The sequence below is a fragment of the Parus major genome, chromosome Z (genome assembly GCF_001522545.3).
Source record: "Parus major isolate Abel chromosome Z, Parus_major1.1, whole genome shotgun sequence".
In the NCBI taxonomy this organism is placed as follows: domain Eukaryota; kingdom Metazoa; phylum Chordata; class Aves; order Passeriformes; family Paridae; genus Parus; species Parus major.
Window position 1 is genome coordinate 25018633 of NC_031799.1, and position 25402 is coordinate 25044034.

The following is a 25402-nucleotide window of genomic DNA, read 5'->3' on the forward strand; positions in this document are numbered from 1 at the left end:
CTGTCATCATCAACAGAGTAATTTGACGAGGGTATCCTTCCATACCCCCTCTCCCCAAAAAGATATTGAGAGTTGACTGTTTTCAATAAATTTTACCTCAATATCCATTCTCACTAGAATCTTAAGCAACACTACTCATTTATCTTACAAAACTACTAAGAAGAATACCTTCACCTGAAAAACTTTTCTTTGCATTTACCTGTAAATGAAAATGTTTGTTACAAGTCATGTATTAAAAGTTCATGCAGCACTAAAAAGAAGGCTTCTGTACATTTGTTCCCGTGTTCTCTCTTAAATTAAACAAATAAAATCAGGTAAGACAAAGGAAGATTGAATACTGTACAGGCTCACAGGTAACCTTTTCCGTCATTCTGAATGTTTCACTTAGTTTTGTAACTCTGATACTGGACACCACTTCAATCTTGCTTCCACAGTACGAAAGGAGCCTTCAAAACAAAGCTCATCTTGCCTTGTTGAGCTGTCCAGGTGCATCAATGAAGTGTTCACATAACTAATATATGTAATTCATAGCACCAAACCATTTGACCAGTCAGATAAGTTCCTAATACCACACATGCACACTCACGCTTCTTTACTGGTGTAACTATGATCCTACACAGATGTTTTATAAATTTGCTGTCCCAGCATTAAAAAATAAGTGCATCAAGTTTCTTTGTACATTCAAGTCACTTTCTAAGGCAAATTGTCTACTGTATGTACTCCCGACCGCTTTGGTATTTTGCTTCAGTTAATCGACAGTGGACATGGGTGTTCAAGCATGTGGACTGGTCAGTTCTGGCTGGGGTGAGTGGGTTTTTGCTGGAAGCATGCCTTAGACCAACAATTCTGCATGTTGTAAGAAAGGTTTTAGACTTCTGGATGGGGTGCAGACTACATGCATATTTGGCCTATGATTGTTACGGTGTGTCAGTATGCAGAGTTCAAATTAAAGTGGAAAGCTGCTGATGAGTGATTAGGTCATACATCCCTTCCTAGCCATGTTCTCTTTTCTTTTTATTTTTGAGCTAACTTAATTCTTTAAAAAAAGGATCCCCATAGTGATAGCTCATTGATAAAAATTTAAAACTTTCTTTTCATGTGAGAACATAAGCAGACTGTAGTAAGCGATACATCTATTGCCATGAGACTAATGCAGACCTAATACTACTAATATACTACTTTCTCCTCCTACCCCTCTCTTTCTCTCTTTGTGTTTCTTTAGAGGGCAAATGCCTCTACCTGGCAAAAGTCAGTTGGGGTTGCTAGTGCATGGTTTCAAAATGTTCAGTGGAGATGCAACTGGATCTGTATTTTCGCAGTAATTTGTACTCTACTACGGGAAGACTTATTTCCCTTAGCAACCAACAAGGACTGAAAAATATTAGTGACTTGCATCATGTGACACAGTATAGCATTTGGCAGATATATAGTTCAGCAGTTGAAATAGGTAAGTCGAATTTTCAGAAAAGGTGTTTTCAAACTGAAGAATTTCTGGAAACGAAGTTTAGTCGTGTGACGCACGGTCTTGTTCTTACAGTTCAATCTTGCATGCAGGAAAAGATTCATCTTGCATAACAACAGTGCTGCTGCTTGCCAAAACCATGATGTTGAGATCCTGCTGCTTCTCATGGGTCTCTTGATACCATTCCCTCATCACTTCTGAGTCATGGGTTGGGATTAAAGTCACCTGCAACACAAAATCAAAGTTGTGTTGAATGGACAACAGAAACCGCTGATATGCAAAATGTCTTTTCAAGAAGCCCCAGCCAACAAGTATGTTTTGGAAAGAGGGGACTTTTATGCAATAAATACTTGGAATAAATGGATGGATAAAAGGAAATCAACACATAGATAAGGTAGAATGACTGCAAATAAATAGTTTATCAAAATAAAATGTTGGTTTTGTAAGGTGCTGAGATACAGCTTTCAAGAGAAGTATCAGGTTGTAATCTGCACTGATAACTATTCAGATTATAGACAAACATTTTGTTTAATTATTCATCATAACGGAAAGGCACATAAAATTTCCAAAAGCAAAAACACTTCACATTCTGTGAAGTGTGAAACATTTCTTCCCTACTTAAAACTGCAACAATACCAAACTCAGATCACATAGGTGGTGTAGTAAAATTATGAAACAGCTAACTGCCCCTTTAAACCAGTAATCAACTGTTTTAAAACCAGGAACTGGTCTGAAGGGCCAGAGACGTGGGAGCAGCTGAGTGCTTCACTCATCAGCAGTGGTTTCATTGGCGCCCAGCCTGGGGGCCTGCTGGGGCTTAGGATTCTTCTGATGGGAATTTTCTCTCATGTGTGTTGCTACACCTAACACCCAGATACTTACAAGAGGCAAAAGAAGCTGCCACACCTCAGGGGAGGAGTGCAGCTAGTTACTCTCTCTTTATACCTAGGGCATTCTTTGGAAAGGGCAGAGATATGGGGAGACTTGGTCCTAGGTTAGGTGCAGATGCTAGCTTTCTCCTCCCTCTCATCATTTGGATGGGAGAAAGGCTGCAGTCGCTGTGGGAGCTCACCACCACTACAGGGTTGTTTTCTGCTGCCTTCTACCATGAGTGGAGCTCTGTTTGTGAGAGTGGCCATTGCACTGGGGTCTTATTTACACCCTGCCTCACCAGACAGGGACCTTCACCATCTGCTGAGGTGCCTCAGGGGAAACCCCAGGATCTCTGAGCCCCTTCCCCCTCCAAGGGATACTCTCTCTGCCATGTTAGTGAGCTGCCACGGCACAGCCCCCTCTGTTCCTTGGCTTCTGCTTCAGTTTTTTCTGCTACACTGTAGCTCTGCACCCTCTGCCTGCCTACCTGGAGCTTCTGATACATTTTATTACCACCTCAGGATTTTGCTCATTCCTGCAGTCTCTGGTGCTGCTCCTCAGAGTCCTGCAGGGGCACTGGGCTTGGCTGTCCCAGGGGTTTGTGAAGCAAAGCCTCTCTCCCGTCCCTTCCCGCCTGGGCTGAGCCGCCATCACCGCGTGTGGCCCCGGCCCGCGCCACAGCGCCCCCTGCCGGCCTGGCGGAATCCCCGCCCCGTCCCGCCCCTTCCGGCGGGAGCAGCAGCGCCCCCTGCCGGCCGTGACCATCAGGAAAATTGCTTAAAGAGCAGGGAAAACACTGCTAATTGGTTTTTCTGGGGTTATTGTCTTTTGTTTGTTATTGCTGCCATGATTGTTGTTTGCTTTGTTATACATACTAATAAAGAACAGTTATTTCTTTTCCCATATCTTTGCCTGAAAGCCCCTTAATTTCAAAGTGATAGTAATTCAGAGGGAGGGGGGGGTCATAGTCTCCATTCCAAGGGAGGTTCCTGCCTTCCTTGGCAGACACCTGTCTTTCAAATCAAGACAGGGCCCCATTTTCTGGTAACTGCCACCCACCCCAGAGATGCTGTAGTTTCTCATAGCTGAGAAAGTTTAGATTTCCAGGTTGAGATAGAAGTGAAGAGCCTACCTGCATGTTACTTTCCCACTGCGCCTTGCCCTCCAGCAGGGAGTCCAGAACAGCCCTGCTTGGCTCCTCAGCTGCAGCATCATTCCCGCTCACCACATAGTAGGATGACCGCACCCTCTTGAAAAACTCAACATCAACATTCTTGCTATTGCTGTGGTTGGGAATGTACACCAGATCCAAATACACTGGGGGTCCTGGAGGCACTGCTGTAGATTTTGCCACCTTAGTATTCCCAGGTCCTTTGGAAACCAAACAACAAAAGCATGTATCACAGGCTAGTTAAAAGCATGCATTTATTAATTACTGTTATAACCACTGAGGTGAGATGTGTCCCATTATGGAATTGCCCTCCTACATATAATGACATGTTACAGCTTTGTTGTATCCCAATGGGAGGAAAAACCTGTAAAATTTGAACTATACAATACAATAAAAAATCATTACCATGTAAAAAAAAAATTGGCTGAACCTTTTCCACTAAAATACTACTATTATTCAACAATTACTATGCAGGGCTGTGATTACTGAATTACTATTCAGTAAATGGTGGTATTATTTTCCTGATGAAGAAGTGCAGCTTTTTGAAAGTCTATGGTATGAATGATTATAAAACCTAGTATTACACAGGAAGCCGTGAAAACTTAAAGCAGTCCTAGAATCTGAGGTACACAGCAAGAAATGATAGCAATTGGTATGCTCAGGTTGTCTTACAGATGCATCAGGAACCTACGACATGTGAGCTCAAAGAGGGTCAGGGAAGAACTTGGAAGGAGGAAGTTGCAAAGCAATTCAGGGAACAGAGTCAAGTATTTGTTTGCCTGCTGTATCCTTATTTACATATACAAACAGCCATTTATCACAAAAAGTAGGGGGGAGTGTTTCTTTGCTGCTGTACATAGTATATATAGTAGTTGTTCGAAGAAGAGCTTCAGTCAAAATGAAGAGCAACATGTAAAAAATTACCATCCTTTGCTCTAAACTGAATCATGGTGCAAACTAAATATTTGGCTTCAGCCAGTAATTTTACCCGGATAATCAACACTTATGATTTACTACCTTTCTCATGTTGATTAAGCTTAGTAAACAATTTTCTGAGCAATACAATCAATTTAGGGTTAAAAATTGTAAGGTCAGCAAACTCTCTTATAGTTGTCTGTCCTGACACATACCTTAGGGCAAAATGCCAAATGAAGAGATAAGATTTCCAGATTTAGAGAGTTTGCTATTAGTTTTGTTACAAAATATTTTATCATCTTTGATGATAAAAAAAATCTCTGATTTTTTTAATTGTGCATACCAACACTGATTAAGATACTTGTTGCTACATTTTTACAATTTTATGTCATTAGTAATTATTCCAGCACATACCTGAGAGGTATGCCTAATGACTTTAATGTAGAGCTGAAGTGCTGCGCCAGTGCACAGCATGAATAACCACATTGCTGCTTTGAAATGTATATTCTAACAGAGAGATGCAAATGATGGTGTGAGAAAGGAACAGTGAACTGCCAAAAATGGGGAAGCTAAGGATAGTTGAATGCTGGTTTGTTTGCTGAATCCTAGAACGGCTCCTTATAAAGAAGCTTTCAATGAAGCATCAGTCCTCACAGCAGAATAATCAAAGTGTCCCCCAAATAGTGCCCAGCAAGGTTTGCTGGAAACAACGGATTAGTGCAATACCTCCCCTTCTAATTTGTATTTTATTGCTACTTGGAACATAAAACAGACATCCAAAATTGCATTAACTTTGTGTATGTTTAGTGATCACTGACAGCATAAGACAGGAATATGTCATGTACATGCTTTTAGCACTCAAAATGCTTTTACTAATGTTCATTTTTTTTATATGCTGCTTCTAAAATCAATCCAGCAAAGTTATAAGACCAGCCAAAGAAAGATAGTGAGTTTTCCTCCCACAATATTAAATTGTATTCATTTATGTTAAGGAGAATTGTATCTACTTATTTCTCACAATGAATCAATGAATCTTTGCTACTGATTTTACTTCACCTACAAAAGTGGTACTTTCAATTCTATTAGGTAGTTAGCTGTTAAGACAGCTTGTATTAAATTCTTTCTATTTTATGAACGCTCTGGGCAAAACTGACATCAATTTTCTCAGATCATAGAAGTAAAACTAGTTAATTTAATGCATTTAAATGTGGCATTTACATGATGGATTTATATGTAAAACCTGAACTTTCTTTGAGGATATGCCACAAACCATATTCTCAGCTGATGCAATGCAAACTAACTATATTGCAACAACTAAGAAAATCATAACACCAGGGCATTGCTATTTGTCTTTACCTGTGGTAGCAGTCTTTGCTGACTTGGATGTTGTTGTATTTGCTGCATTCTTGGTATCTTTATCTTTCTCTTCCACTCGAGACTTTACCTCTGGATTAGAGATATTTTTGGTTGCCTTCTCCACAGATTCCTTCTTTTTTGGAGAGGCTGTTCTGGAAATTTTGTCTAAAGATTCTTTTGTAGCTGGCTTTGGGGAAGCCACTTGTTTTGATTTACCATCACTTTTTTTAACAGGAGAAGATGACTTGGTCTTCGTACCCTGCTTTTTTGTCTTTGTCTTTTCTTTGAGGTCCTTCTTCAAAGGTTTACCTAAATTCTGTTCAACTGGCAGAGCCTCTGGGTCAACCATGGTAACATCAGGGTGCCTGGGGGAAGGGCTGCGATCCTGCATTGGGACAGGTGGTGGGTCAATGTGCTTGTACGTAATTGTCTTGTCCGTTGGAATGGTTTCTGACTCATCTTCTGAGTCAATGTTAGCATCTGCAGTGATGGAAGGGCATTCCTCAGTCTCCGGGGGAACATCCGAATCGGTCTGAGATGGGGCAGATTCACTCACAGATGTAGGAGGGGTTTCATCACACTGCCGCCCTTGCTGCTTTCCCCCAGAAGGAGGCTGAGCTCCCCCAGACTGAGTTAGTGGCTTCTCTTGATCTTGAGACTGTTCTTCACTTGCAAACCACTCAAGGGGATTTGGGTTGATAAATGAAGGTGAAAGTTCAGTTTTGGGATGTTTATATTCACAAGAGGACACAAGGCATAAGTCAACATCTTGACGGGATTCTGCTAGCGATTTACTTGGCGTAAAATGCGCACTTGCTTCACAGGAATAGCTGGTAGCTTCAGGTGACCTCCCACTGGCGGCTCTCCCAGTTGTCTCAAACGAGTAATCTGTGGCTTCAGGTGAACTGGAAGCTTTCCCAGTTGTCTCATAAGAGTAAGTCATGGCCTCTGATGACCTGGTGGTTCTCCCAATTGTCTCATAGCAGTAGCCAACAGCTTCTGGTGACTTAGAGGCTTTCCCTGTTGTCTCATAGGAGTAATCCATAGTATCGGGTGACCTGGTAGCTTTCCCAGTTAACTCATAAGAATAATCTGTGGCTTCAGGTGATTTGGTGGTTTTCCCAGATGTCTCATAGGAATAATCTGTGGCCCCTGGTGACCTGGTGGTTTTCCCTGTTATCTGATAAGAATAATCTGTGACCTCAGATGACCTCATATTTTTTGCAGTTATCTCGTATGAATAGTCTGTACCCTCAGGTGACCTAGTAGTGTTCCTGGTTATCTCGTAGGAATAATCTGTGGTGTCAGGAGACCTAGTAGTTTTTCTGCTTGTCTCATAGGAATAATCCATGGCTTGAGGTGATCTAGTAGATTTTCCAACTGCCTCATAGGAATAGCCAATATTCTCTGGTGACCTGGTAGTTTTCTCTCTGTCCTCATATGAATAACTAAGTTCTTCTGGTGACCTGCTGCTTTTTTCTGAATCTTCTTTATCTGGGCTGAGTAAAGGTTCTGGACTGTGCTTTGATAGGGGTTCCTCATAACCAAAGGCTTTGACAGAAGACACTCTCTGTGACAACAAAGGTGTGTGGCTAGCTGATACTGCTTCTGTGATTGCAGGAGGTGAATCTGGAAAAGTAGGAGAATACAGGGGAGAAGATTCCCTTGGAGTTAACGGAGACAGGTCAGATTTTGGTGACAGCTTTTCTCCTAGGCTCTGCACCTTTTCTGAGGTAAAAGAAGAATGCAGCGACATCTCTCTGGGTGGAACACCACCTGAAAAAGTTTCCTCTGGCAATGGTGAAGCTACCTGGGAAGGTGTATGAGCTGATGAAGTTGAGGATGAAGCTTCAATTTGAGAAACTGAAATAATTTCTGAAATATCTTTCTCTTGAGAGTAGGATAACTGTTCCACAGGTGAAATCTTCCGTGCAAAAGGAGACTCGTGTATATCTGAAGGACTATAATCTACTTCCGTTGGTCCATTTTCAGATATATGGTGTATACTAGTGCTTACAGCAGGATATTCTGGAGACTGCCTACTAAAATCCATTGCTAAAGACTGCTCAGGTGACTCCCGACCATATTCTACTGACATAGCTGACTGCTCAGGAGATCTGTGATCAAGCACCGGTGTTCTTGATTTTGCAGTTTTAGGTGAGAAATCTGGTGGAGAAATTGACATAGGCCTTGGGCACTCTTCTTTAGATGGAGACATTTCTGTTTCCTGAAAAGTTGTTGGTGTTTGTACAACTGACACTGAAAGAGAATCATCAACTTCAGTAGAGTGGGGAGAGCCAACCTCAGCATGCAAAGAGGGAGATACATCATCAGTAGTTGGTTCTGGAAATGAACTAGTAGCAACAGATGCTGTAGAGACAGAAGCTACTCCTTCTATATGGGAATAGGTGTCTTCTGCAACAACCTCATCAACGGGAGTTGCAGACTTGTCAGAGACAGTGCCTTCAGAAATTGACATTTTGGTATCTTCTTTTAAAGAACCAAACTGACTGATATCTATTTGAGTCGGTGAGAGATCACCTGCTAACTTCCGCTCATCCAAGACCAGTGAAGACTGGGAGCTGCTGGGTTCTGTATCCTCCATTTTCCTCTCCAGGCTGAAGCCTTCCTTAATTACCATAAATTCCATGCTTTTCTCGTCTTGTTTTTCTTGGAAGAGGCCCACAGAGCTTGCTTCAGAAGCTGGGCTCATTTGAACAGGTGATTTGTCTTTTTCAGGTTTCCCCTCAGAAGGACTTCCATAATCTCTGCTGGGAGACTTTAAATCAGCACTTAAAAATGTATCATAAGTCATCTCTGAACCTATCAGTGGAGGACTCCGCAGAGGTGAAAGAACCTTTTCAATAGGAGATTCTGAATCTGGCACAGGCTCATCCATAGGGCTTATTCTGCATTTTGCAGACTCATCTTTGACTTCACTGAACTCAAAGCTAATAGGAGCTTCTGTTGACTTTTCACTGGTTTCAGAGGGAAGCTGACTGGACTTTTCATCAGTGGGAGACTGATAATAAGGTGTGTGGCCAGCACTACCAGCAGCAGACTGTGAGGGGGATGCTACTTCTAATGTTTTATCTTCAGGGCTTGCACAGTGCTCTTCAGCAACTTCTTGGTGTACATCAGGCAATTTTGCAGTGGGGACAGACTCAGAAGGAACTTTGATCTCATTGTGAGTGAGTGAAAAGTTTACACTACGTTCACTCAGTGGTGTTTTGGCAACAGGTGATGGAGGAGACAAACTGTCAGCTGGACTCTTGGCTGAACTATGTTTTCCACCATCTTCTTGATAGGGTTCTTTGATTTCTAATTTGTCAGTGCCTTGGATTTCACTTTCTCTTTGCCGGTATACATCTTGGAATGCAGATTTGCAGAATTTGTCTTCCTCTAATGAGGAGGGTGGTGAGATGGTGGAAGCTGAGGCATTATAATCCTTACCTTCTGTGGCCTCTGTTTTTGATCCTTCAGATAACCCATTAAAAGCATCTGGAAGTGGAGAAAGTTTAGCTCTGCTGAACTCTTGAGAGTACAGTGATGTCTCATACTTGGTAATGTTCACATACTCCTGAGAGGGTGACTCACTTTCCTCATTGTTAGTTTCATCACTCATGACATCTCGGGGTGTTGACATTTCGTCCATTGGAGTTGGTTCACTGGATATTTCAATGGTGGACTGTGTGTAACCTGAAGTAGCAGTGAATTCCTCTGGTTGATCTTCTCTATTTTCCTCATCAGAAACAGTGGCTTCACTTTCTGAACCACCAGGTAGTGTTTCATCATGGATGGAAGACGCTGGTTCAATTACTGGAGACTGAGACTCTGAGCATTTAGTTGGTGTAATTATGAGTAAGCCATACTTATCTTCGGCTTCACCAGATTCTGCAGCTTTGTCTACCACAGCCATCACATAATCTTCTTCGGCTTCTGCTTTTTCAGTTTCCTCTTCATCTCGGATGTCTTCTGCTTTGTCTTCCTCATCTTCTTCAGTCTCTTCAGTTTCTGCTTTTTCTATTGCTTCTTCCCTGTCCTCTTCAGCTCGTTCATCGGATGCCTCATAATCTGCCTTTTCAATATACTTTTCATCTTTAATGTTAGCATCTACTTGAGTTATTACTTTTTCTAAGCCACCTGCAATTTTTCTTGATTCTTCCATATATGGTTTTGTGGCATCCAGTCGTGTCTTTTCTACTTCATTTTCATCTCGTTCTTCAGCTTCTTCTGTCTCTGCCTTTTCTTCATAATCTGCTTCAGATGATTCTTCCAAGCCAGTTCCCTCATCTTCAAATTTTTCATTGTCATCAACCTTGTGTTTCTCCACAGGTTCCAATTCTTCAGGTGTCTGTTCACACTCACCCTCAGCCTCTGTGGTAGTTATGCCTTCATCAGATGACTCAGCAGGTCCTTCATTATCCAATTTTTCTTTTTGTACTTCAAAGGTGTCTTTTTGCACTGTGCCAGTGAGTTTCAGATCATCCTTTATAAGTGCAACTTGGGATTTCGTTTCTTTTATTGTTTCTACTTCTTCAGCTTTTAATTCTTCAAAATCCTTTGTTAAATCCTCTGGTGAAGACATAAGGGATCTCTCTGCTTCAAGCTCCTTTCCACCGGCTGCAATTTCTGCAGCTGCTATAGTTGTGGCTCCAACTGCTGCAAGGGCAGCTTGTGTTCCACTGACTTTGAGGTCCTTCTTCACACTTTTAACTTTTCCTTTTTCTTTTGGCTTTCCAGCAGGTATTGCTTCTTTTTTACCAGGTTCCTCCTTCTTTTGTGGTTTAGGTTTTGCTGCTGGCTTTTTGGCTTCATTTGATGGAGTAGCTGTCTTCTTTGTTTCTTTAGGAACCTTCTTGATTTCCTTTTTGGCTTCTTTGTCTTCCTTCTTGATTTCCTTCTTCTCTTCTTTTTTAACTTCTTTTTTAGCATCTTTTGTTGAAGCTTCTTTCTTTATTTCCTTCTTAGTTTCCTTCTTCTCTTCCTTTTTCACCTCTTTTTTAACTTCTTTCTTGATCTCTTCTTTTTTTGGTTTTTCCTCTTTTTTGATGGGTGTTTTCTCCTCTCTTTTAGAAACCTCTTTCTTTGGCTTTTCTTTGTCCTCTTTCTTTTCCTCAGGTTTTACTTTGACTTCCTTTTTCACTGTCTTCTCCTTGGATATTTTCGGTTTTACATCGGTACTTTGTTTTTCCGGAATTTCAGATTTTACTAGTTGTTCTTCCTTACTTGGTACGTCTTTTTCCACCAGTATTGGTTTGGTCTCTATTTTTGCTGGTTTTTCTTTTTTAACGGGAACTTTCTCTTTGCTTTCCAGCTTCTGAGGCTTTTCTGGTACTGGACTAGGCTTCACAGGCTCTGGTGTTTCTTCTTTAGATTCCTTTCTGACAGGCTTATTTGGTGGTGTCTTTGCAGCAGGCTTCAGACTCTCCTTGCTATCTGTTCGTTGCTTCAATTTTGCTTGCTTCACAGCTGGACTAGCAATGTTCCCAGTTAGGTCTTTTTGTGTAACCATTGGTTGTTTAAGGAAGTCTAAGTGTTTGAGTTTTTCTAGTCCCTCTAGAATATTATACTGGGTGCTGTTTCCAGGAAAGAGAACTCGGATTATTTTTTCTGCAGGATTAGCTGGATGCCACACAATCAGGGACGAGACAGAGGTGAAATAGGATAATGGAATGTCTAATTCTTGGCCATTTGGTAGCAGGAATTCAGCTTTATCTTTGTTAGTACCACTCCACTGCTGCATAAAATATTGCATCTCTTTGCTGCTTTTGACAGGATTAAGCACATACATCTCAAGTTTGCCAACTCCCATTTTCTGAAATAAAATTATAGGGTCAATGGTATTTCCTGTATTTCTGAAAAGAGGTTCTGGTTTCATAGACAATTTATTTAAATACTGGAGAGTAAAACAAGCTTCTTCTACACTCCTTTTTACTCGAAAATTAGGATCCAGGTTCTTCAGGTTCTCAGGTACATTAAGGAACACAACTCCTAAATCAGGTGAGATCAGATTTTTCATCCAGTCACTGTTGGTAGTAGACCCTTGAGACTGTTCCTCTTCTAGTTCAGCTATCTTTCGCTGAAGCATGCTATTGATTCCTGGCAGATTGTCATCTCCGATGTGAGTGAGCAGAATAGAATCTACCCTGTCCAAGTGCCGAATAAGTTTCCAAAAACAAGATTTTCTTTCAGATCCTCCATTGATAAGCATATTGAATCCATTCACTGCGAATAATGCAGAATCCCCTCTTCCCCCTGGGAAAATGTAACAGCAGGGTTTGGAGAGCTTCAAGAAACCTCCTGAGGTTGGAGGTTCCAAAATGTCAAAAGGTGATGGCACTTCTACTGATTCTGACAGATACTCTGTGAATTCAGAGAGTCCTTCCATCTCAGGCAATATGGAAGCTGAGTTGAGTTTAATGTTAATAAAGTCTTGCAGGTTGTGTCTGTCAAGGTTGGAATTTTTCCAGTCGCCCTCCTCAGGGCAGAAAAGAGTTAGGCTGGCTTTGTTGGCAGGATGTGTGGTGCTCAACAGTTCACCAATCTAGGGTTATAAAACAAAAACACAAGAAGATGCACACAAATTCATTTTTTAATCACAGTTAATGTCAACACGTAATATTTTCTGATCAGATTAATAAAACCTTTTTCATTTGGTTCTGCACTGCTGAGCCCCCATCCTAGATGCTAAAGTAACCTGGTATCACAATTCATTTACTGCCGTATTTGTTAAAATACAAAGGAGGACCTTATTTCTGGTCAGTACTGCCCAAAGGACAACAGGATCCAAGGTTTCACCTTCCCTCCTACATATTTTATAGAAAGATGGTTATAACCTTTACACTGACAGGGTATAAGGGCTGTGGGGATAGTGCAGCCTGAGCTGCCATCGTATGTCTACCATGGGCTCATGAACCTCCCTGCTGGTCCAGTCCACCCAGAAGAAACAGCCAAGTATCTGAAGAACAAAGAACAACCTCTTAACAGGCAGAGAGTGACTGCAACACAGAGGAGATCAGCATCCTCCCAGGGGTCATAACTATTCTTTCTCCTTCTGTCATGGGGTATATTCCACCACACCACTGTTTGTGCAGGTCTTTCTGTGGGCTGGCTCCTGAAAAGCCAGTATTGCTCCCAGATTTATCAAGAGATAAATCTCAGCAGGAGAGTTTTTCAGGACAGTGACCATGAGATGGAACTCAGAATCCTATGAGGTGGAAGAAAAGCAGTAAGCATTACTAGAATCCTGAACTTAGATGTCTTCAAAGACTATTTAGAGGAATCCCATGGTTTAGGGTCCTAGAAAATATGGGGGTCCAACAGAGCTGGTCAGTGTATTCCCATGAGCAACAAATCAGCCAAAGGGGTCAGGAGGCGTGCACGGATAAGCAGGGAGCTCCTAGTAAATCTCAAATGGAAGAAATATGGGAAAAAGGCACAGACCACATGGCAGAACTACAGGAATATTGTCAGATTATTCACGGATGTAACAAGGAAGGTCAAGGCCCTCCTAGAATTGAGTCTGGTAAGGGCTATCAAGAACAACAATAAGAACTCTTACAAGTACATCAGCAGCAAAGGGAAGATTAAGGAAAATGTGGGGTCACTGATAAATCAGGCTGGTGTCCTGGTCATGGAAAACAGAGATGGTGGAATTACTGAATGTCCTCTTTACCTCAGTCTTTACTGCTCAGGCCAGCCCTCAGACCTCAGAAGCAGCTCTGCAGAGAATGCAGAGAATGACCTAGGTGGATGACAAGTTGACTATATCCCAGCAATATGTGCCCGTGGCCAAGATGATCAATTGTATCCTTAAAGGATACCATTCCTGAAAAGCCAGCACCATTCCTTCCATTGGGAAGAGTATAGCCAGCAGGCTGAGGGAGATGATCTCTACTCAGCCTTAGTGAGACCACATCTGGAGTGCTGTGTTCAGTTCTGATCTCCACAGATCATGGAAGACAGAGCTACAGAGAGTAAAGATGCTAAAGTAACCTGGTATCACAATTTGTTTTACAGAGGGTCCAGTGGAAACCACAGAGATGAGGAGGAGACTGGAACACCTCTCTTAGGAGGTGAGAATGTGGAAGCTGGGCCTGTTTAGTCCAGAGAAGTCTGGGAGGGGTTTTTATCAATATATATTAAATATCTCAAAGGCAGGTGTCAAGAGAATGGTGCCAGACTCTTTTTGGTGGTGGCCAGTGACAGGAAAAGGAGCAATGACCATAAGCTAAAACACACGTTCCACTTCAAAATGGGGAAGAACTTCGTTATGTTGAGGGTGGCAGAGCACTGAAACAAGCTTCCCAGGGAGGCTGTGAAGTACCTTTCTGGAGATATTAAAAATCTACTTGGATGTATTCATGTGTCCCCTGCTCTGGGTGATCCTGCCCTGGCAGAGGGTTTGGACTGAATAATCTCCAGATGTCCCTTCTAACCCTAATGATTCTGTGATTCTGAGATTAAGAAATGAGTTAACACTTCAGAAATGGAAACAGCTGTAAATTTTTGGGCCTGCTCTCCAAGGAAGACACTAAGGTGCTCAAGCATGTCAAGAGAAAGGCAACAGAACAGGTGAAGGGCCTGGAGCACAAGTTTGATAACGAGTGGCTGAGAGAGTTGAGGTTGTTTAGCCTGGAAAAAAGGAGGCTCCAGGGGATTTTATTGCTCTCTACAACTGCCTGAAAGGAGGGTGTAGCCAGGTGGGGGCCTGGTCTCTTCTCACAAGTAACAAATGACAGGATGACAAGAAATGGTCTTAAACTACAGGAAGTTCAGACTGGGTGTGAGGGAAAATTTCTTCCCCAAATGTTGTCAAACACTGAACCAGGCTACCCAGGGAAGTGGTTGAGTCACCAACCCTTGCAGGTATTTAAGACGTGTAGATGTGGTGGTGCTTGGAGTCATAGTTTAGTGTTGAATTTGGCAGTGTTGGGTGAGAGTTGGACTTGATGATCTTTGAGATCTTTTCCCGCCCAAACAGTTCTTTGAATTTGTCATCTCCAACCTTAACAATTCTATGAATATATGATTCTAAGTTCTGTACTTCTGAGATTCTGAGTACAGAGCCAAAGAAAGTTCAACAACAACAAAAAAACACAGTTAAAAATGTTCTTGTCAGTAGTTTGATTTAAAATTCATGGACCACAAAATTTGAAATCTAAAGTAATTTCATTAATTTTGACAGCATTTCTTAACATTCTAGTACCAAAACCAACTGCTATCAATACAGGCACAGAAAATGCGAATTTCCATGCCACAGTGCAAAGAGCTGTTTTCAATTTTATTATTTCTGAACAAAAAAATCAGTATTTGATGGTCTCAGATAAGCAAACATGAAAAGTATGGCATATTTTACCTTATCCAACTTCCACAGATACTTTGACATTTTTAAACTGACAATTCAGTTAAATGTAGCTCATTTCTGTTCTATTTGCCCTTAACAAAGAGATCACCCAACTTCGATAAAGAAGTAATTCAGATATTAAATGTCAGTGGAAAACAAACCAGCACATCATCATGCAAAATACCATAACTTTCTTTGCAGAGACTCAGTTGTCAGCTCAAGCTTTAAGAACAGTTTTCAAAAGGATGATATAGATAACACTACAGCTGAATAATTGGAAAGTCTTGGAACACAAGCTGTATCAACAGACGAAATGAATATATAGGAGATTAATGATGTTTGATTGTGTTAGATCTCTTTGGGTGTCTCTGTGTGTAGGTCTCACTTTTTCTTTGTGTTACATAACTTATTTTTAGCATTTACCAAACATAGAACTCAACAAAGATGCAGTGGCTGTTATAAAAAAACTCAGTCCAACAAAGAGATAAATAAAGCCCAAAATAAATATTTTCCACCTTCCTGTATCATTGTTACTGAGTATCTAAGCCATTTGACAAGAATACAAATAAATCTCACCCATATGTCAGACATGGCCCTGTATGAATGACAGCAAATGAAAAAAAACAAAGCAGAAAGAATAAATAGAGAAAAGACTGAAAAGGCTGAAAGATAAGAACAATAGGGGAATCACTGCTGTTGTTTATTGCAGAATTAAGAAAATAGGGGCATCATGGATGATAGCTTTGAAATGGATTTAGAATCTCAAGAGTAGTCCTTATGATATGTCTCTGATGAGAGTTGAAAACACTTTAGGGAGAGCCAAATGTAATAAAAAATCATTTCCTCTGAATAAATAAATCCAAGTCTGTTGCATAGATAAGGAAATAAAACTGGAGTACAGACTGTTTCTCATTAAGGGCGGATTTTTTCTAGATTGAAAAAAAATCATATGGCAACACACTGGGCTAATGAATATACTGTGGTAAGTCTTGGGGCGAGTCCTTTCCAGTTTATATTATACCATACTTGGATTTCTGCTTCATATTTCTAAATTCTGACTTTTTTGTTCCTTAAAGTTGGCATGTATGACGTGTTAAGTCACTGGAAGCCCAGGCTAATGAAAAATTAAAGGAAGTTTATTCCAGGCACAGATTGTAACTGTTAGGAATAGAAAATTCAGTCATGCCTCACAGAAAGTATCAATGGATCTGAATTTCAAATGGTGACAGTAGGGATAGACAGTAACACCAAGATGTAGCTGCTCCTCTTCTCCAAATTCATAACCATTGCGTGAGCAAATAAATATAGCTGTAAACCTGAATGTCTTTTTAAACATTGAGAGACATGCTTAAGATTTAAAGGCATCACAGCTAGTGAAGACAAACAGTAAGTTGACTGCTCAGAGAAAACATAATTATTACTTCCTATCCTGAATCACAAAGGCACAAAGAAAGATTTTCCTGTTCTAGCTGTTGTTGAAGAAGCAGGAGAGTGGGACATTCTACACCTTCCCACATAGGAGAAATTTAATATCTTGCTTTCAGGCTTTACTTGAAGAGAATTCTGGATGCTAGAGACAGATTTCTGAATAGACTTTATACAAATATCTCTCAAAATGTAATTACTTATTTGCAAGGACATTCCTTGACCTTAGTTCAGGTTTGGCCCAGTGAAGTAAAAATGGGCAGAGGCCAGAAACACTTACTCCCATCTTACGTGGTTACAGAATCATAGAATTGTTTAGGTTGCCAAAGACCCTTAAGATCAAGAGTCAAGAGATTAAGAGTCCAACTGTAAATCTGGCACTGCCAAGTCCACTAGGATCAGGACAGCACAGTTATTCTTACACCTTGTCACCATTTAGAAAACCACTAGCCGCTTTTTCTAGACCTTTTTCTCAAATTTTTTTTTTTAATTTTTAAAAAATGTTGCATGCATGAACTGCAGTATGGCAAAAATGATCTTGCTTTGGTTTTGTGAAAGCTTGCAGACACACTTAGACCCCGAGGCTTTAGAAACAACAGGCTGGAAGCCAACACTTGCTGAGAGCCATGCCAGCTGGCTGGTGACCACACCACCAGCCACAGAGATGAGCCAAATGAGCCTTACTCATAGCCCATGGGAGTGTTCCCTGAACACCCTGAACACCCACTGCTGCAGCAATCCCACAGCATCTGCAACTCATGGCCAACCCCCATCCCTCCACTTTCCAAGCAATATTTTTTTTTTTTTTTTGTAATGGTAGCATTTGTCCCTAGTTTTGCATGTAGCCATAAAGTAATTATGTGTTGCTACTCAGACAGGGACATAAGGAACTTGAATCTGTAATTTCATAGAAAAGTAACTCTGACAAGTGCCAGTGAATTTTAGGTGCCAAGACTGTCTCAGAGAGCAGGAATCCAGTTCTTTCCCCGCCATTTGCTGAACAAAAAGGCTTTGAGAATAGATCATATGGATACAGTAAGGTCAAACTAGAGCTCATTCAAACTATGCTGCCTCAGTGCTGAACTCTCAAATCTCAGTCTACTGATGTGCTCTTAATTAATAGTGGAAACTAAATTTGTATGGATGCAGTTTATTTAAATATATACTTTACATGGCAGCCAAATTAATTATGACAGCTTGTTTACTATGGATTTCTGCCCTATGGGAGCTTTCAGACACAGTACATTAAGGAAGAGATCAAAGTAACAAGTCATGAAACAAATGACATGAAATACTGGTATATTTCATGCTTATCTTTTTGGAATGTAAACCCACAAGTTTTACAGATTCACTGGCTGTATTTTAGACACTACTATAAAAAAGTTAAGCAGGTAGATGGTGTAAAAAAATGTTATTCTAACAGGCACCCTGTGTCTCATTAGTGCCACTTGCTAATTAGTAAGCTAATGCAGGCAAGAGCCTGGTGTCAAGTTCAATTCGACTGTTTTGTATGTTCACCTCAGATTAACAACCTGTGTATTTTAAACACAGCACTATCTCGTTCCATTGTTGAAGGTTCCTTGATTTTCTCTTTCCAAAAGCTGTAATTTAATTTCCCAAATTAATATTTAATTACTTTGTTAGGCAATTTACATGAAATCTAAAGTAAAATAAATAAAAGTTTTGTGAGAAAGCCTGTAATGGAGAGAAAAGAGCAGCAGCATCAGGCTGCCAGTGGTAACTCTAACAAGACAGAGAGCCACTTTTAGACTTCTAGGAATCTCTGCCAGCACATAACAATGCATAGAAGACACTTTTCTAAACATACCTCTTGATCTGTGAAGATCTCAATGAAGTTCTGGAAGGAGAAGGACCCTGACTGAAGAATGAGCTCTCCTGTGTTTTCAAAGCACTGGCCAGTTAGAACGAGGAGCTTGTGCCTTGCAGCATCTGTGATCATTAAGCGCACCTAGAGTGAAAAAGAGAAATCCATAACATCAATAGACATCAATAATGGGAGTAACCATGTGTTTCAATAGTCCACTGAGAACATACGGTTTCTCTCTCCTAATTTAAAACCAGTCTCTGGAACATGGCTCCCAAACATTATTGAGTTATAGTGCTGTTTACAAAAGACAATGAGAAAGGGGAAAACGTGAAACAAAAAGGAGGTGCAAGATGCTATTAGAAAGAAGGTCTGAAGAACAAACCAAATTAATGGCATGGAAAAAACAGCAAGGAGCAGGAAAGACTACAACTTGAATGAAGAAATCATTTTTTTAACAACAAACTTACTGATAGTATAGTTCTTGGCACACTTTTACAGAATTGCATCATACAACCTTGGTAAACTATTTAAGAACACATGCTTGTTACTTTACTTGACCCTCACTACAGCCACTAATTATTCTTGTTTACCACTCCCAAGGGGGAGATTAATGTGCATGCTAAGAGAAAGCCATATATACTAAATTTAGGAACAAAATTAAACAAAACCTGTGTAAGATTCTATACTGTTGAGTAAATGCTTTGCAAATACTTCAAAAGTCTTACCAAACACTGAAAAACCAATCCAGTCTATGGTAAGCTATGAATTTCAAGTACAAAGCACTAATTCTTCTATTAAGGAAGAATTAAATCAAACCAGAAGAGTGATTCCAGAACAAGGCTATCCACATATTAAACTAATTGAGCAAACGAGCAGAGTCCATCTGGGACAACTCCACATGATATTGCATCCAAGCTCTGTCTCCATGGAGATGACACAAATCAACACAGCTCTCCTAGCAAGATATTCTTTCCAAGGTTTATATTGATTGTTAAACAATCAATTTTTCTAAATAACTCCTGTGAATGCCAGGAGGCTGAGCCAGGAAGGCTTAACCTGAATCTCTGCTCAACAAGTCATGTTTCCCATACAACTAGAAAACACAAACTGGAGAGTATGTATCTCAAAGAAGATCCCAACTCTAGCACATGTTCACTGTTACTTTATTAAATAAGTGACAGCAGAAAGTTCATTTAATTAAATGTAGGATTAATGTTGCTCTGCCACTAGTTGCACTAAATAATGATAAATTCAGAAATACCTTGTAGGGATTAAGTGTAACTAGTTCTATTTCAGACAAAAATATAGATAAGCACAAACATTTGTCTGATGCGCATTACTCAAATCTTTTCTGTTTTCACTCTATTAAAACCATATCAGAACTGGCTTCCTCTTCTACGTTTTCTTTTGTTGTTGCCAGCAGTGCTCATCAGTCTGATAACTTTCATGTAAACTCATCAGGTTTTCCAACAATAAAACTACTTCCTGATTTGTGAATCACTGATATGTGATTGTCAAATAATTTCTCTTCAACCTATTTTATTAATTGACAAGAAAGTACATTCTGCAGGGTTATGCCAAAAAACTAAGTAAATAAATATTTGCAGATTACAGTTCATAATGTGTACACATGGAAGACCTTAAGAGACATATAAATTCTGTGTCTGGGTGTAAATAAGGTTTTTTGAAGGACTACCAGAAACTGTCTCCTGATTTTAAGACCATTCAGTTTTAGAAGAAATACTGCAAAGTGATGATTCCATTCAGTTCAACTGTTGGTAAAAGCTCAAAATCGATTGAAGGAAGTGCACAGCGAGATGTAGGCTCAGTCAAAACAGAGTTTAAATGGTGTGTAAACAGAGACCAGCACATCAGCAGATCAGTGGTTTCCCAAACCTATGGTACAGTCAACAGGAACATTCAAGTAATGGAGTGGGGACTTCCTAGAAAGGAAGTAAATGTTCATCAGGGTTTTCTTCAGGAAACAACAATCTTTCTCCCTTTGAGCCTCTTTCTTATAGGGAGGTGTTTGGCATTTGACAGAACATGACAGGAGCTTCGGGCATATTCATGTGTGGACTACCAGCAGGTAAGGCTATTAAAAGCCAGGTTACCAGGTATATTGTATTTCTATTATTTGTTTGTCTGCTTGGCTTGGTTTTCTTTTTTTTTGCTCTTGTTTTACTTTGGTTTGGTTTTTGTTTCTTTCTGCATTTTGGTTTTTTTCCTGAGTGAACAGATTGAAATTCCTCCTCTGGTGAAGTCAGAGCTTCATGGTATTCTCTGTCACCCTCAGATGCACCCTGGAAATCTCTGATAATGAAATTAAGTTTTCTATTTGCCATAGTGAACAGAGAATGTCTACTCCAACCTCTGATTTAATTCTGACACCTCTTCCTAATCATCTCTTTCTGAAATGTGTTGATTCAGATCCCAGCTTAGCCAGCCAAGTTAAATCTCATCTGTCTGTGACCAGTTTGGCAAAGCAAAGATTGCCTCCCACAGTCTTGTGAGATGAAATTTACAGTAACATAGCCAATCATCTTCCAGAGCTAAAGGAGTAAGCCCAGGGTTCAGAAATCATTAATGGGTGTCAGATCATGTTCTTCCATGTAGTCATCCATCAAAGGAATGACAAGCAACAGTCACAGAAATAGCATTTCCCTCCTTTTGGCAGGTTTTTGTCTCTTCCACCCCTTCACACATGCACACACTATATGGCTTTTTACTCAGAATGAATGTATAAAGCTGCTGTCCTGGTGACCTTCTTGTCTTTAACAAGCACTTCTAATGGCTTGTAAGAGATTTTCATGTGTCACATTTTAGTAAGTTCCCATTGACTAAGGTGGCTTTTAAACTTCTACAGGTTCAGAAATTCCATTTGTTTTGGAGTCCTTTCTTCTGTTTGTGTTCAACATCATTTAACAATTGATTGCAAAACAGTTTTTTTCACCAGTGACCACCAGCAGAATGGCTTTATCTCCCAAAAGAAATGAGACTGTGGCAGTGCTTCCCAGCACAGACCAGCAATGCAATTATCCTTATTATTTCAACCTTCAGTCTCACTAGATAAATAAATAAATTTTGTCTTTGAGCTATACAATTAGTTCTTTGACTCTACTTAGTTCATAAGGAATTGGCAGTGCTCTTATGGGCGCTCTCCAGGTTCACTAATCATGTCACATGCTTTTTGAAGGACACATAGATCAACCTAGCGTCACCACCACATAGCCGGTAATTCCTCTCAGACCCAAATTTGTCCCTGGGAACCTTCGGACACTTTCTTCCTACATAAAGTAGGCATCTAGAGCTACCAAACAATGGCAAAGCAAAAGAAAAGCAGAGGCAGGTTAACTACAACTGTCCCCACTGCATCAAGAATAGAATTTGATGTATTATGAGGAAAGGAATGCTGGGATCAGAGGCGCGTTTCTGTCCTACAATTTGTCAGGAGTCTGGAAAATCAGGGAAAAGATCAAGGGATGGGTGACTTTTTTCATTATATCTATTCCAAATACACCCTTTCATTCAAAGTCAGAGCCTGCTCTCAGTGTCTGCTAAGATTTTGAAAAATAGTATTTCAGTCTGTCAGTCTCTAAACTGGCAGGCAGCGACTGATGTTCCATAATTACCTCAACTACATCTGCTTCAGTGCCCTCATCATGTCCACTTAATGGAGCTTTTATGACATGTCCAACAAAGTATTTCTTACTTACCTCCGTACTAACTGCTTCATCTGAGGGATTTATGAGGACTACTGTTTCTAAGACATCACTTCTGTGGTGAAGAATCTTCTGACCTGCAAGCACAGAGAGGAAAAAAGAAAAATTAAATTCAACCATCATGGTATAAACCAGGACTTCCCATGAGTCTGCTGTATGTCTCACTTTGTGAGAGCCCTCTGGCTGACCTGTCTGAAGGAGTACCCATAACTCATCTTGGTCTCACAGCGCTGGTGCAGGTAAGGGAGTAACCATCATCAGCTGAGCATCTGGCCCTAACAAACCAAGTGAAAACTAGAACCCACACTGCCAAACTGCTCCCTTTCAGACATCCAATGGCATTGATTAACATTGGGACACTGCAAAAAGTTCCCTGTGGGGATGGCTAGACACTTGCCATGCTGCCTTACTTTATCTCACTCCTGCTTACAAAAGCTGTAGCAAGCAATGTCAAGCAGCAAGAGTGACAGGACATACAAATAACATCTAGATCCTGAACTAGTAAAGTCTGGGCAACTTTGGAGCAATCTCTCTACTGGCTTTCATACTTAGTCCATCTCTATATTCAACAGTGATATTCATCTGACCAGGAGTGAATGCCAGAAAAACAAAACTTCATTTTTTCTTTTTTTCTCTTCCTTATGTTAATTGGCAAGTTCTTATCAGGGTCTCTTTCTGTGAGAACTGCAGTAAGATTAATTAGCATTGGACTGTCATTCAGAAATCCAGACTGGTAATTAGTCTAAAAAACCAGAAGAGCTGTCCCTTCTGAGCAAACTGCTTGGCGCAATATTAATCAATTAAAATAATTAATTAGGCTTGAAAGGGAGTACGGGACACAGACCTATTTGCCAACTTAGAAAACCTCCCCTGCAAAGAGACGTAAATTAACGAGGCTGAGGACAGTCAGGCTGAAAGGAGCTCGACATGCCTGAGAGCATTGTGTGAGAGGAAGGGCAGCCAGCCATTCCCACAGTGTCCCTGGCAGGGGCAGGCTCAGCGCTGCCCCATCTGCCCCAGTGATGCCCTCTTCCTTCCACACTGACCTGCCTGCCTTCTTCCTCCTCCTTCCCCCTGAGTTCCCACTGTGCTGTGTCTGGTGCTGTTGCTCTGGGGAATCTCTACATTTATAAGCACGTGACCTTACAATCAAATGATAGAAAGTGATGGAGAAGGAAAATAGTGTTCTCAAGTAAAATGTGAGATAGGGTTGAAGTCTATTCTCTCGTGCGTGACAGTGCCTAGAAACTTGTGGATATCTACTTAGTTTGAAGAAACCTAGTTTTCTTAATATATATTAAGAATATATATATTCTTAATATATATATATTCTTTCTGCTATACTTCCTTGAAAGATACAGATTACATATTATGAAAGGAGAAGAGGGCAGGTCCCATTCCCTCTGCAGTTCTCATATTACCCTTTGCAATTCCATTTATTTTTAAAGTTTTGCTTCCTAGCCTATCAGAAATGCACATATAAAGCTACAGTCAATAAAACATCCAGATGGCTCTGTTACCAAGGACTCCTTCAGAAGATGCCCTGTGCTTTGAAATTTTAGTTGTTTTTCAGATTTTCCCTTAAATTAAGAGATTAGGTGGAGTTTATTGAATTTTATCAATAAGGACATTAAAGGAATTTTCACCCTTTAGCAGACATCAAAAATTCTTGCTTAACAGCTGGTGACACTGAACACATACTTTGCTTCAGGCTAGACTAAGCCTCATATGTCATTAGACATGAACACATTATACACAGGTAGAAAATAAATGCAGTTATTTACATGCAAAGTTAGACAAAGAGATGCACCATTTTCATCAGGCTCAAAGCACATACTTTGGGCTTAACTGAAGCTGCTTCAAGTTGTGTGTCTGTGTAGCTGGGAAGGATTTGACCCGAGGAGTCACAGCTCCTGGTGACCAACAGCAATGGTGGTTACATCCCAGCGGACACCCTGCTCCAGCAGTTGTGTGGGTTCCTGGGCCCTGAGGCTGATCTCCAGAGGCAGGCAAGTTGTACGTGGTGCACGTGTGACTGTTTACCTCTTGAACCCTTTGGCCTAAGCATGTTACTGATTACCATACAGGGTGGGGAGCCAGCACTGGCAGGGTGTGAGTCACTGTGAGGGCTCCCATCCCATGGAACACCTGGGAAGTTTGCAGCTATTTGCTGATGTCGGTAACGCCGTCCCATGTCACCCCTTGGGAAATAGGAAAGACTTTGAAAAACAATTTGCAATTTTGTAAGAGTAACACAGGCTTGCTGCCCAGATTGATATCCTGAGATGCTCAGCTGGAATGAAGGAAAGTCTCCCATGGGAACAGTTTTATCAGGCAGAAATTAACTATCAGAGTGTGGGAGCAGAAAGCAGCAACAGCACCTCATAAACTGGCAAGAGACTGTGATTTACTAAATTACAGATGGGAGTGGGAGAACCTGAGACTACTTTACATCTGGGGTTGCTTTACTGAATTTTTGCAGCCTCTCTCTACACATGACAGATCATTTCTATGACTTGACAGAAAAAGAAAGGAAGAAACTTCCACATTACACAGAAGTGGTTGGGTGGATAGATTTTATCTGCTTATAGTTCCTAGGAAGCAGATCAAAGCCCCTTCCAAAGACTTTAATATATAAATATTATATGTGTTGGAAGAAATCCAAGTATCTGCTCATCTTTTGACTTTATTAATTAAAGCTTCAAATTAAAAACCGGTATGAGCAAAGAGTCTGGCAGCTGTTTGATTCAGAACAAGAACAGAGAGAAGTAAACAGCATGTGAAAATTGCTTAAAACTGCACCCATCAACCCGGTTTCTATGGCCATAGGATCCTCATGCCCCCCTACCATCCAAATAACAATGACATTTATTGTGTGATTATTGAGATGGGGATGGTGTTAGTCACATTTCCTAGAAAAGTGACAGAACAGTTTTCCTAAATTACACAGTCAATTTTTTCAAGCCAGTCAAGCAGCATGAACATGAGGGGCACTTTTAACAGTCACTGTATTAAATTTGTGCAAACACAAAATGCAAATGAATGGCAAGGGAAAGAAATCAAGTCCTCATTTGAGTTTTGTTTAACCAAGAGTCACACTTTTTCCTGGGCATGCCTGTGCTACCCAGCCCATAGGTGTGCCTGCTGTAACAGGCTAGTCAATAGAGGGGTTCCCACCAGCTTCTCCTGTCACTCCTGGCAGACAGCAATATTCACTTGCTCCCTATCAATACAATTCCTACACAAAGTAAACACAGAGGAAGCAGGCAAATCCTTCCTGTGGTCATTCCTGGCAGAAAGA

General features: G+C 40.7%; 1 protein-coding gene across 1 annotated transcript in view; it reads right to left on the reverse strand.

The window, feature by feature from the left end:
* Positions 1-320: 320 nt before the first annotated feature.
* Positions 321-25402, reverse strand: part of MAP1B (microtubule associated protein 1B) — a 66545-nt gene continuing 41463 nt past the window's right edge. Inside the window, exons 3-7 of the mRNA XM_015653401.3 lie at positions 22096-22178; positions 18380-18520; positions 5778-12324; positions 3468-3706; positions 321-1687 (exon numbers count right to left, since the gene is read on the reverse strand). Of these exons, the coding sequence (XP_015508887.1) occupies positions 1532-1687; positions 3468-3706; positions 5778-12324; positions 18380-18520; positions 22096-22178 (7166 nt within the window). The 3' untranslated portion in view covers positions 321-1531. The remainder of the gene's footprint in view (positions 1688-3467; positions 3707-5777; positions 12325-18379; positions 18521-22095; positions 22179-25402) is intronic.